General features: G+C 44.2%; 1 protein-coding gene across 1 annotated transcript; it reads left to right on the top strand.

Annotated features, from left to right (window-relative positions):
* The first annotated feature begins 3,683 nt into the window (after positions 1-3,683).
* On the top strand, positions 3,684-9,098 carry LOC141166695 (gastrokine-1-like). The gene is made up of 6 exons (XM_073653638.1): positions 3,684-3,798; positions 4,530-4,571; positions 4,826-4,963; positions 5,648-5,746; positions 7,048-7,177; positions 8,934-9,098. Exons 1-6 carry the CDS (start codon positions 3,787-3,789, stop codon positions 8,999-9,001), a joined length of 489 nt encoding a protein of 162 aa, XP_073509739.1. The 5' UTR covers positions 3,684-3,786; the 3' UTR covers positions 9,002-9,098.
* Positions 9,099-12,827: the final 3,729 nt, after the last annotated feature.

The following is a 12,827-nucleotide window of genomic DNA, read 5'->3' as shown; positions in this document are numbered from 1 at the left end:
CTTCTGCCGCCCACACGGGTACCCGGACCAAGTGCTGACGGACCAGGGACCTGCCTTTGAAGCGGAGGTCTTCCAGGAATTCTGCAATCTGTATGGCTGCCGGAAGATAAGGACGACACCCTATCATCTGCAAACTAATGGACTTTGTGAGAAAATGAACCAGGTGGTAATGGATCTCCTGAAAACGTTGCCCCTGGAAGAACGCAGTCTGTGGCCTGAGAAGCTGCCCGATCTGGTGGACCTATGCAACCACATCCCGGTAGGTTCCACCAACTGTACCCCGGCTTACCTAATGAGGGCGAGACCTGGTAAGTTACCTGTTGACCTGGAAATGGGAGTCCTGACACCCGAGGACACTTCACCAGAGGCAGACTGGGACACAGAGAGGCAGCAGCAGTACCGGAAAGTACAGGAGAGCGTGGAGCGAAGTCTCTGTCAGGCTAGGGAAAGACAAGAGAAAACTTACAACCAGTATGCTCCCGCTGTTCCCCTGGTACCCGGAGAGCAGGTCTTGAAGAGGAAAAGACGGCTCCACAAGTTGGACGACCAGTGGGAGAAGGACCCGTACACCGTACTGCCCTCAAGCCACGAAAACCCGAAAGTCTGTACCATCAGTAAAGACGGAGGGGAGACCATAGCCATTGTATCCCGGGATCACCTGAAGAAGTGTCCTGAACAGCTACGGAACCCTGAAGAGGAACAAGAAGACCATCGACCCGTAGAGGAAAGGGAAGATATGGTTAGTACTGTGCTCGGAGACTTCCCTCGGTCCTGGACTCAAGTCAATGGTGCAGTTGTGGTACCCGTCCTCACGTTCCTCCAACCAGCATCCCAAGTGCCTATGGAGCAACAGGTAGAGCTGGAAGAGCAGCCGGTCCAGGAGGCAGAAGACTCCACACAAGCAGAACAGGAGGATCAACCCTCTGCTTATAGTGAGCCTGCCGTACCCCTAGTGAGCCAAAGAGCCGGTACACAGCTGCCCAGTTTACCCTTGACAGCTCCTACACCCTGTAGTTCAGGGCTAGACAGTCAGCTCCGTAGGTCCACTAGGGCCACTAGAGGCCAGTTACCCGCACGTTGGAGGATTTGAAGTGTATAAACTGTTTTATTTGTGGTTACCTGTTTTTCTTGTTGCTTGTGTATAATTATGTGTTTCTAGTTATTTATAGGAGTCCTTGGTGGATTTACCGGGAATCCTTGTACATATGTTTGGAGCGTAACCCAGGAAAGGACTAAGACTGTTAAAGACTCGGGGTAGGACAGACCCCTACCTGGTTACGTCTCCCTGTTTTGGTGAAATGGACACCTTTGTTTCTTCAAAGACTGCACCCGGTTACGGACATGCCGTGACCACCTTTATGTGTTTCTTTATTGTATTGTTATTGTTATATCTTGTTATGTTTTTCTAAAATATGTTTAGTCCCGGAGTACTAAATTTCACTAGGGGGGAATGTGGCACCCCAGGGGTCTGGTTTCCACAGTAACAGCAATGTTATGTCTGAGAGCAGGTGGGAGGTCTCTTGGTCAGGAATCCTATGCATGCCACACCTCCTGCCCAGTCCTGGGAGGGGAAGAACTTCCCCTATATAAACCTAGGGCTGAGGCAGGGTTAGTGAGTAGAGAAGAAGTAGAGACAGAGAAGAGAAGCAGATCTAGGAAAAGAACATCAGGAGCTCTGTGGGAGCAGTGCTATAAGGAGTCAGGGGCTGGCAGCTGCAGAGCTCGCCCTGACTGAAAAGCTATCACCGGACCCGGAGTCCGAGGCTGTGGGGACTAATCTTTACCCAGCAGCAGAAACCGCCCGGCAGGGGATTTCAGGTCCTCTGGCCAAGAAACCCGAAGGCACGGTCACACGCGTGGGACCAGCACCGCCGTCGTGGAGCGGACGCCACTAGAAGGCCCCGAGTCACCGGCCATACGGGTGAGCACCACACGGTACACTCAGGGACGTGGGCTACTTATACCGCCTCTAGCAAGGTAGCCAGAAGAGTATAGTCAGTTTGGGAGGCCTACAACTCCGCCTGGCCAGGGGAGATCCCATCTGCTCAATGACTGACCAGGCCCCGATCGCTAGCCAGTACTCCGGGAGGGTCTATCTTTATCACCAGTAAAGACCCTGAATTACACCGCATCGTCTCTGAGTGATTCCTGCTACCCCATCATCCACGTCGGCTGCCCTGAGGCCATACCCCTCCCGTTGGGGGTGATACTATCACGCTGCACAATCCTACCACCGGCCTCAGCGGTCTGCCCTGCAGCGGCAGCTCCATAGCTGCATTCAACGGGTGGCGTAGTCGTCCTACATCTACCGCTAAAACAGCGCCACTTAGTCTGACTCACTGGGCACGGACCGGATCACCGCCACGAGACTACAACCCTCAAGAGATCCGGCTCCGGGTAAGCTCCCGCGTGCGCAACGCAGCGCGACACAGGCCCAGGGGCGCGTCACATGTATAGGGAAAGCTCTGTCACTCAAGGGGATCAGGCGGGGAGAAGCCACCAGGGACCTGAATTTCCAACTAGTCTCCTGTGCAGATGAGTCTTCAGTGGTTTTTAGAGTATGTTTTTCTCTGAAATACTGCAGAGTTTCAAAGTAAAACATACCTGGCTGAGATCATGCAGCCAATATGATACATGCTGCCCATTTACATCTAAAGGGGTAAAAAAATAACAAACTCTTATACTAATCTTTCCTCAGCCCTCCCAATACCTGTCCCGACACTACCTCTCACCGACCAGTCCTCCAAACGACTCCTCTCCAGTCGTCTGATGGATGCCTATGCTGGCAAGGCCCATGGGCCCTAATAGCCGGAAGACCAGAAGGAAAGAGAAGACCAGAGGGGAACAAATCAGAGGACTGGACAGCCCTCCCAATACCTGTCCAGACACTACCTCTCGTCAACCAGTCCTCCAAATGACTCCTCTCCAGTCTTCTGATGGATGTCTATGCTGACAAGGCCCATGGGGCCTTCCAGCCGGAAGACCAGAAGGAAAGAGAAGATCAGAGAGGAACCAATCAGAGGACTGGACAGGCATCGGCATTGGTGGGATAGGTGTGGGGAGGGCCGAAGAAAGGTAAGTATCACAATTTAGTGTTTTTTAATACCTCCTAGACCTTCATAATCTAGCGAAATGGTGCCTGGCTGGCTATCATTTTGGTGAATTTGTGCAAATCAAATACCCAAAAAATGTTAGCGAATTCAATTAGTTTAGAATTGATTTGCTCATATTCAATAACCATAGATAATAATCAACATTTCCAAGTCTAACCTTCATTCAGTATTTATTGCATTAGTGATCTGTGTATGTCATTAGTTTCCTTCAAAATATCTGTTATTACCGGTAATAGTGGTTTGTAAACAGATAGTGAAAAAAAGCGTTAATATATAATGTCCCACAAACACACTTTATGCAGTGATCGACTATCCATAACCAAATTTCACAGATTTTTCTTGATAGTTTTTGGATCATTGAGCGGTCACTCCTAATTTCACATTTTGGCAAACTGTTCTTATGCAACTCGTGATTTGGCTACACACCATACCTTGTATTGCACAATATGAACCAAAAACAATGGAGCCATTCATTATCAAACCAAGAATTTCCGTATCTATGTTTAATAAGATAAAACTTACATTGAGCCTTTTTTTTAGTAAGGTGGACACTTTCCAAAGCAAAATGTCTAGGTCTGGTAACTTGTTTGCCTTTTCTTCTGTATATAAAGGAACCCAAAAAAAGGGGTCTGTACCTTTCATTCTAAACTTCTCTACCGGGAGAGAAACCAAAATGAAAACCTTGGTATGTATCTACTACAGAAATGATTAATACCTTACATTACAAGTGGATAAAATATAGATTAAAGCAATATGAAGCTTGCAGGCAGGTCGTAGAGTTGCAGTAATTGTGGCACTTATTGTTGCTTGATGTTTCTAATATATATATGTGGAATTTACTGTGGATGTGGAACATCCAATTAATTCCAAAATATGAAACATACGATACAACAGGCGGGGAACTGAATGAACTTTTGGAGTTCAACTTTAATGGTGTTTATTAAAAAAGATAGTACCGTTTAAGCAATAAAGATTCTTGGTAGTACCATGGCATCATACTGTATATATATATATATATATATATATATATATATATATATATATATATATATATATATATATATATACAGTATATTTTTTCCCAAAACTTCTGCTTGCTGTCATTTAATAAGCGCCTACCTGCAGTGAATAGAAATCTTTCCTGGTCACGTAATAAACACCCTGAAAGACATGTACCAGCGTCTTTTAGAATAACGGGGAAAGAATTATATTTTCTGCAAGAAAACAATGAAAACTATTAAATGATCGCAAGCAGAGATCTTTTAATATTTTGAAGAATTAATAGAAAAGTATATAAAACCATTGCATCATTTTTCATTATACAATCTTTGTTTGGTAAAACTGGAATAACCCTTTAAGGCAAGATGAACCGAAATAATATAATAGAATAAAATGTTTTATATTTTTCCGTTTCAGGTGATCGTTGCTGCTCTCCTTGGATCTCTGCTTGCTACTGATGTAAGAATTCCTATAATATTCTGTCTGTTTGCTAGTAATGTGTATTTTTTTACATATAATCTGGGTAAGTTCCGCCTCTGATTTTCTTTTTTTGCACTTATTTCTGAAGCAGAACTGTTGTGTTATCTGTCTACAATACGTGCGCTGATATGTTCTTGCCAGCTATCCCTTGTTAGACTCTCATTTTCATGCTTTTCTTGTTTTGTTTTGATATTTTAGAAGATTGTGAGTAACTTTGTAATATTTTCCCACAGAATATAGATATTAACAATCAAGGGAACGTTGGTGACAATGTGCATCAGACGGTGAACATCAACAACCAGGACCAAGTGGCCAACATTAACCATCTGAATGGCTGGGACTCATGGAATTCCATCTTTGACTACAGGAAAGTGAGTAATTGTCTAAGCCATTTGTTTGCTTAAAATTCTTATTATTATTTTTTTATTATTAATTTTATTTTATAGCCATTAAGCTTTTATCTTGAAAAATGTAAAACTGCATTGACTGAAACTTTTATCTCTAAAGCTGCACGTACACTGGCCAATAATCGTGAAAGAGTGTTCCTAGGAAGACTTATTTCATGATTACTGCCCAGTCTAGACAGGTAACCGTTCACCCAATGAAAGAGCAAAACACTTATTCATTAGGTCAAATAATTTTTCAGCTTGCTTAGAAATCATTCTTCTCTGTAGCACATCGCCCTGTGTAAACAGGACATGTGCTGCCGAGAACAATAATCCTCTATGCTCTATACGTATGTAAATGCGTTCAGTCTGTCTAAACTTGAATGTAGCCAATCGGTGGTCGTTTATCTGCCAGTCGTAAATGAACCATCAGTCTATCATACAATCCCTATAAAGTCTGGATTTTATCTATGTTGAAGCATTGGTGTGCCAGTGGAGGAGGAAATGCATAACTTGTAAAACCCAACAAGAGATGAAGACCGGTTTGCATCTATTAGTTATATTATTATTTTTTTATTATTCCCCTTTAACCTATTTAATATATTTACAGTCTCAATATCCATGCAATGGTTGAATGTGTAATCTCTGTGTTCATCCTTTTAACTTAAGGGCATGTTTGCAACCCGACTCTATGGAAAGAAGATATGTGTGGTGACAAAAATTGATAACACTCTCTTCCCCCACCTGGAAGGTCTCCAACAGAAATCCGTAAGGAGATCAGTCATTTACTCTCATAATATATTGGGTAAAAAGATTTGTGAACCATTTAAATTTATCTCTCAAGGATTGTATGACTTTCTGACCAATATTTTAGCTTTGGTAACTGGAGTACATAGGTAAAAATGCATTGAGGTTTTGCTTGACCCCACTAAAGTCCTAACCTCTATAGACTTGAGGTGCCGATGTGCCCTGTTTCTATGACTTCATGGCTTTAGTAAGTTTCCAAATCATACTACATTGTGTCTGCTATTAAAATTACTGAGTAAGCCTGATCCTGCTACAATAACAAGGGCTAAAATTAATGCACTAACTGCATCAAATTGAGCACTGTGTCCTTTTAACATGTTTGCCGATTTCTGCTTTGGCCGCTAGACAGCACCGTGTCTTTGTTTATGCTTGACACCAGTAATGCTATTTTATTCCTGAGACTTATGGCTCCGCCAGTCCAGAAGCTATGGGGTTAATTCTGTTTGGGTTTCTTCCTGCTGTCGGCACTGGGTGAGACTGTTCACTATTTAAACCCCTGAGAGGTAGTTCCCACTGCCAGTCAATGTTTGATCTACCTGGTTTTACCTGTGTTCTGGGCATCAATTCTTTCATCCTGATTTATTCTGTCCCCTGACCTCAGCTAGCTTGACGATTTTGTACCTCTCCTACCTCCTGGGTCTGGCCCGGCTACCTGACTGTACTGCTTGCCAGCTCGCGCCAGTGACCAGCACCTGACTCTGTGGCCCTAGCCCAGGGACCATTGTTTAAGTCCAGATTCCTGTACAGGGATTAAAGATTGGAAAGCCAGGGCAACACCTGGTTTCTGAGAAACCAAGTAGCTTGTGATCTATCAGGTTATAGTAAATATAATTGCCGTAAGTCGGTGTATTATGCCATTTTAACATAACGTTCAGATCTTATGTTTGGAGTTTACTACCATTATATACTCTAAATGTAACCCTATGGCGGTCCCGTTGGCCTCCATCAGGACAGTAGGCATGGATATGCCTTTTTTTTGGTGATATGAAGTAGCATAGATCATCCAAATATATACCTCCATTGGAAGACACTTATCATGATAGAGACATAGAGTAAAAGACGTCTTCTCTTGATGACAATTCCTGTTAAGTAGAAATTAAATGAATGGCCGTCCATTTAATTCATCGAAGGGCTAGATCCATGGCTCTTAGAGGGGAGGCTCTGTCTAGGACAGGGTCTGTCATTATTATACAGCCCCTTTAATATAAGTTAATATTATAATTATACATTTGAAATAGTCAGACATTTATTTTCACGCTTAGGTGAAGACCACCATGCATCTCTTCAAGTATAATGTCAACAGTATTCCCATTGCTAATATCGGCATATATGGAGTCCATATTGAAGCCCTCTGTCGGGGAATCCCATCTTATACTGCTGATGTAAACCAAGGTGAGTTCTCAATGCCTTTCATTGATATAATGTAAATTAGTGCATGGCAAGAACCTTTTTGTTGGTTATAAAGTAGAAGCATTCTGCGAAATCTTGAAATTACTCATTTTCTTCTAGTCATGGTTTCTTTCATCAATTCAAGCCATCATAAGTATTCTAATCAAACCTAATGGATTGACCAGCACTGACTGATTAATATAATTGAATGCAACTTTTGAAATATTCTCTCCAGAAAACCTCCAGATATATCAGTTTGTAGAAGCTGAAAGAGATAAAAACAGGAAAGTTTTATTATAGTTTGCAAATACAAAATACTGTCCATGTAAGATGAATTATGAACTAAAACAGTGTGAACCAGCACTGGATGAGGGGGATGGGGGCCAATCTGAGCTTTTGATTGTTTTTCCTTTCTTTTCAATGGATGGCTGTCACACAGGGTGTGGGAAAGACTTAGTGCAACACAGAGGGAAGAGAGAAAGGGAGCCCAGACACTAGTGAAAGGGGGGAGTGGATACCTCCTAGTCTGGTCTAGTGTCACCCTGTCTCAACTACCGTCCTTATGTTGGCTGTTCACCAATCGCCACACGCGTGCCTCGCCCTGACTATCCCTGGCGTATGGCTAAGATAGAGAGGGAGGAGATGAGCACTAGTCGATCTCCACTAAACTCTATAGACAACAAGGGTACACAAACAGGGGGGGGTTGCTTAGCTTTAGACGATTCCAGCAAAATATGCACACGGCCTCAAGTTCCAGAGAGGACAAAGTACTGCTCTTGCTAAAGCCTCACAAGTAGTAATGAATATTGCCGGCACCTCCCTCTCAGACACACCAGGTATTTATACACTCAGGCCAGGGAGCTAATTAGCAAAAGGAGGTAGCCACTGGGTCCTAGAGACAGCCAACCTCTAAGAAGATGTCTGTAATGCCAAACGTAGAGATCTCCGGCAACTTACTGCAGGGCGATTGTCTGTCAGCTCTGACACACCCGTGACAATGGCCCTCTATGTATATACAGTAGTTGCCAGAATTGTCAGTAATTTTCCAAAACAATCCAGACCTGGTTAATGTTGGATATGTCCTGGTCTGCAGAAGAGCGATATTTCAGTTAACTCCCTTGAAAAGTGGGTAATCCTGCTGATTTTAGATGGTTCTGGGGTGAGACTTAAAGGAGTTGTCTGGTACAAACAAGTTATCTATAGGATAGGTGATATCGTACTGATTGGTGGGAGTCTGACCACTAGAACTTGTACTGATTGGCAGAACGGTGAATATTTATCCCATACATGGAACTTTTATCCTGATTATAAAATGGAGCAACATATCAGATGCCTAGCAGGGTCTCCATTCATTGTCTATGGGGCTGCCAGTAAAAGTTGAGCTCAGTGCTTTCCAACATCATAGGAAATGGAAGGAGCAGCGGTCGGACCCATGGGCGCTGCTGAGCAGTTCAAACAGGGTCAAAATTGCCTCATTCTGCCGAACTGGGCGGGTTCCATTGTTCGGACCCACCCCCCGATCAATATGTTATTATTATTATTATTATTATTATTATTATTGGTTAATATTATTTGAGATGTTGGGAAACACGTATATATATTAGAATGAGTATAATCGTGTGAATGAACATAATCTCATAATTATAGAGAATGCTTGAAATAAAGGTGAGACAATAACACCATGTAATATTATTAGACCATGGTGACTGTTGCTATTAATCTGCTTTCTCACTTATGTTTCTTTTCTTGTATTCATTAGTGGACGAGAATTACGCCTGTGAAACCAATAGCATCATTGACATTGGAGGCATCAGTTTCTGCTTTTAATCCAGTATGGCTCCTCTCCTACACAACAAAATTCTTTCACATTCTGTGTTTTTTTTGTTTTTTTTTACTATAAATAAAGCATTTATATAAAATGTTAGATTTCTCCTCTGTGCTTCTGTATTACCAGTGAAAGAAATGAAATTACACAGATGTATAATATAATATATAATAATATTTAAACAAAAGAAATTTATAAAATGGTAGAAAACCAGTGAAATATTGTAAGGAATGGTAAAAAGCTGATTCATTGATTGAGTACGAGTGAAACATCTGATTTTTATTAAGAAGAGCTTAGCAAAAGATAAGGAAGGGCTTCCTAGGTAAGCAGATGAAATTATCCCTTTGAGAGCCAACAGGTAACGTTTCTCCTTTTGGAGAGTGACGTCTGGCATGCCAATGTAAGGAGGCTTAAAAGCCATGCAATGCTCATCTGGGAAATTAAATATGCAAATTGCCTCTTCAAATAGAAAGAGAACTAGAACTCTAGCACCACCTATTGGAGGTAGCAATCCTAAAAGTCAATATTAACCCTTCAACAAGCCTTGTCATATGACTTAGAATAAAAGCCAAACCAGAATCTCGATTTTCAGACCCGGTGTTTCGGGGTATTGCCCCTCGTCAGTGCAAAGTGTGAGATCTGATTTGGCTGGGTGAGTGGCCTCTGACTAAGATCTAAGGGGTAACGTTTCTACTTGTGGAGAGTAACCCTTTGAAAACCTAAATTGTGAACAGAAAGTAATTGTCAAAAAATTATGACACAGTTCCTACACAAAAGCAGCGTTAAACTTTGACTCTCTAACGGGTGATTCATCTTTTGCTAAAAATTATCACAGCAAAAAAGGGCAGCAGCGTTTACCTGCCCAGGTCTCAGAAGTAATGCGCTATCAGGATACAGCAAACCCATATAATAAAGATGGCGGCAACACAGGTGCAAAATACTGATGAGACAACCGCTCACAACCTACCAGTTAATGTAGGGGTGATTGCTTAGTATTAAAATTGCACCAAAAAAAGGCTTGTATAGGGCACTGGTCACACACAGGTAGTGCACAGTGTCTGGCCTACGCCCTATTAGTGACGCCCATACTATTAGATTAGGCGGGCTGCACAGCACTATATAAGTGCACCCCATGAGGACAGACACCCCAGTTTACAAGACCAACATTTATGGGCCTGGCAGCACCCTGAATATAAATAACGTGCAAAAAATATATAAAATATATATTAGGTATTGGTCAATATTTTGGCCAAAATATACAAGCTCGTAACCCCCGTCAAGGGTCCTCATCAGTTTTTTGCACCTGTTTTATCACTATATTTATGGGTGTGCTGCATCCTGGTAGTGCATTAGTTCTGAAACCTGGGCAGGTAAACACTGATGCCCTTTTTTGCTGTGTTAATACTTGAAATTTTGGGGGAATTCTAATTCCTCTTACTGTGACTTTGCTTTAAATTTTTGAATAAAATCATTAAAAACTGCTGCAAATGTAAGAAAATAAAAAATATATAAATATGCTCACCTCTTATCTCCACTGGTAATCCAGCTCCGACGCTCCCGAGGTCTGTTCAGTCTATTTTTACAACTTGCTTCAGTGATAACGTGTAATGGAAACATGGTACCCTACACCAGGTGATGATGATATGGTACAACATAAGACCACTGTGGTCACTGATTGACTGCAGTAGTCACAGCCTTACCGCTAGTAAACAAAAAGGACCAAAGGGACAAAAGAGTGTCAGCACAGATTATTGGTGAATGCACCAATATGAGATTCTGAGTTGCAAGAGACTTACTCATTTGTCAACACCAAGTTAGTTATCTACATCTGTTAGTTTTGTGGGTTTCATTTGTACGTCAGTATGCAAATTGCCACTTAAGAGAGAAAGATGACTTGAACTCTAGTGGCACCTAATGGAAGTAGCAATCCTAAAAGTCAATATCAACCCTTTAACAAGCCTTGCCACATGGCTTAGGATAAAAGCCAAACCAGAGCAATGATGGGGCTGGGAAGAGCAATGATGGGGCTGCGGAGAGCAATAATGGGGATGGGGAGAGCAATGATGGGGATGGTGGGGATGGGGAGAACAATGATGAGGATGTTGAGGATGGGGAAAGCAATGATTAGGATGGTGGGGATGGGGAGAGCAATGATGGGGCTGGAGAAAGCAATGAAGGGTTCCTGGGAGAGAGCAATGGTGGGGTGCTGGGTGAGAGCAATGATGGGGGTGCTGGAAGAGAACAATGATGGAGGTGCTGGGATAGAGCAATGATGGGGGTTCTGAGAGAGAGCAATGACGGGGGTTGCTGGGAGAGAGCAATGACGGGGGTGCTGGGAGAGAGCAATGATGGGGGTGCTGGAAGAGAGCAATGATGGAGGTGCTGGGAGAAAGCAATGATGGGGGTGCTGGGAGAGAGCAATGATGGGGGTGCTGGGACAGAGCAATGAGGGAGGTGCTGGGAGAGAGCAATGATGGGGGTGCTGCGAGAGAGCAATGATAGTGGTGCTGGGAGAGAGCAATGATTGAGGTGCTGGGAGAGAGCAATAATGTGGGGGCTGGGAGAGAGCAATGATGAAGGTGCTGGAAAAGAGCAATGATGGGGGTGCTGGGAGAGTGCAATGATGGGGTGCTGGGAGAGAGCAATGATGAGGATGCTTGGAAAGAGCAATGATGACGGTGCTGGGAGAGAGCAATGATGGAGATGCTGGGACAGAGCAATGATGGCGGTGCTGGGAGAGAGCAATGACGGGGGTTGCTGGGAGAGAGCAATGATGGGGGTGCTGGGAGAGAGCAATTATGGCGTTGCTGGGAGAGAGCAATGATAGGGGTGATGGGAGAGAGCAATGATGGGGGTGCTGGGACAGAGCAATGATCGGGTGCTGGGAGACAGCAATGATGGGGGTGCTGGGAGACAGCAATGATGGGGGTGATAGCAAAGAGCAATGAAGGGGGTGCTGCGAGAGAGCAATGATGGGGGTGCTGGGAGAGAGCAATGATGGAGGTGCTGGGAGAGAGCAATGATGGAGGATGTGGGAGAGCAGAATGATGGAGGTGCTGGGACAGAGTAATGATTGCGTTGCTGGGAGAGAGCAATGATAGGGGTGCTGGGAGAGAGCAATGATTGGGGTGCTGGGAGAGAGCAATGACGGGGGGTGCTGGGAGAGAGCAATGGTGGGGGTGCTGGGAGAAAGCAATGATGGAGGTGCTGGGAGAGAGCAATGATGGAGGTGCTGGGACAGAGCAATGATGGGGGTGCTGGGAGAGAGCAATGATGGGGTGCTAGGAGAGGGCAATGATGGAGGTGCTGGGACAGAGCAATGATGGGGATGCTGGAACAGAGCAATGATAGGGGTGTTGGGACAGAGCAATGATGGGGGTGCTGGGAAAGAGCAATGACAGGGGTTGCTGGGAGAGAGCAATGATGGGGTGCTGGGAGAGGGCAATGATGGAGGTGCTGGGACAGAGCAATGATGGGGGTGTTGGGACAGAGCAATGATGGGGGTGCTGGGAAAGAGCAATGACAGGGGTTGCTGGGAGAGAACAATGATGGGGTTGCTGGGACAGAGCAATGATGGCATTGCTGGGAGAGAGCAATGATGGGGGTGCTGGGAGAGAGCAATAATATGGGGGCTGGGAGAGAGCAATTATGAAGGTGGTGGGAGAGAGCAATGATGGGGTGCTGGGAGAGAGCAATGATGGGGGTGCTGGGAGAGAGCAATGATGGGGGTGCTGGGAAAGAACAATGATGAGGATGCTAGGAAAGAGCAATGATGGGGGTGCTGGGAGAGAGCAATGATAGGGGTGCTGGGAGAGAGCAATGATGGGG

Source organism: Phyllobates terribilis, unplaced genomic scaffold, assembly GCF_046119375.1.
Source record: "Phyllobates terribilis strain yellow unplaced genomic scaffold, ASM4611937v1 Scaffold_11__3_contigs__length_659146591, whole genome shotgun sequence".
In the NCBI taxonomy this organism is placed as follows: domain Eukaryota; kingdom Metazoa; phylum Chordata; class Amphibia; order Anura; family Dendrobatidae; genus Phyllobates; species Phyllobates terribilis.
Note: the sequence above shows the minus strand (reverse complement) of the source record. Positions and strands in the feature narration are given on the sequence as shown.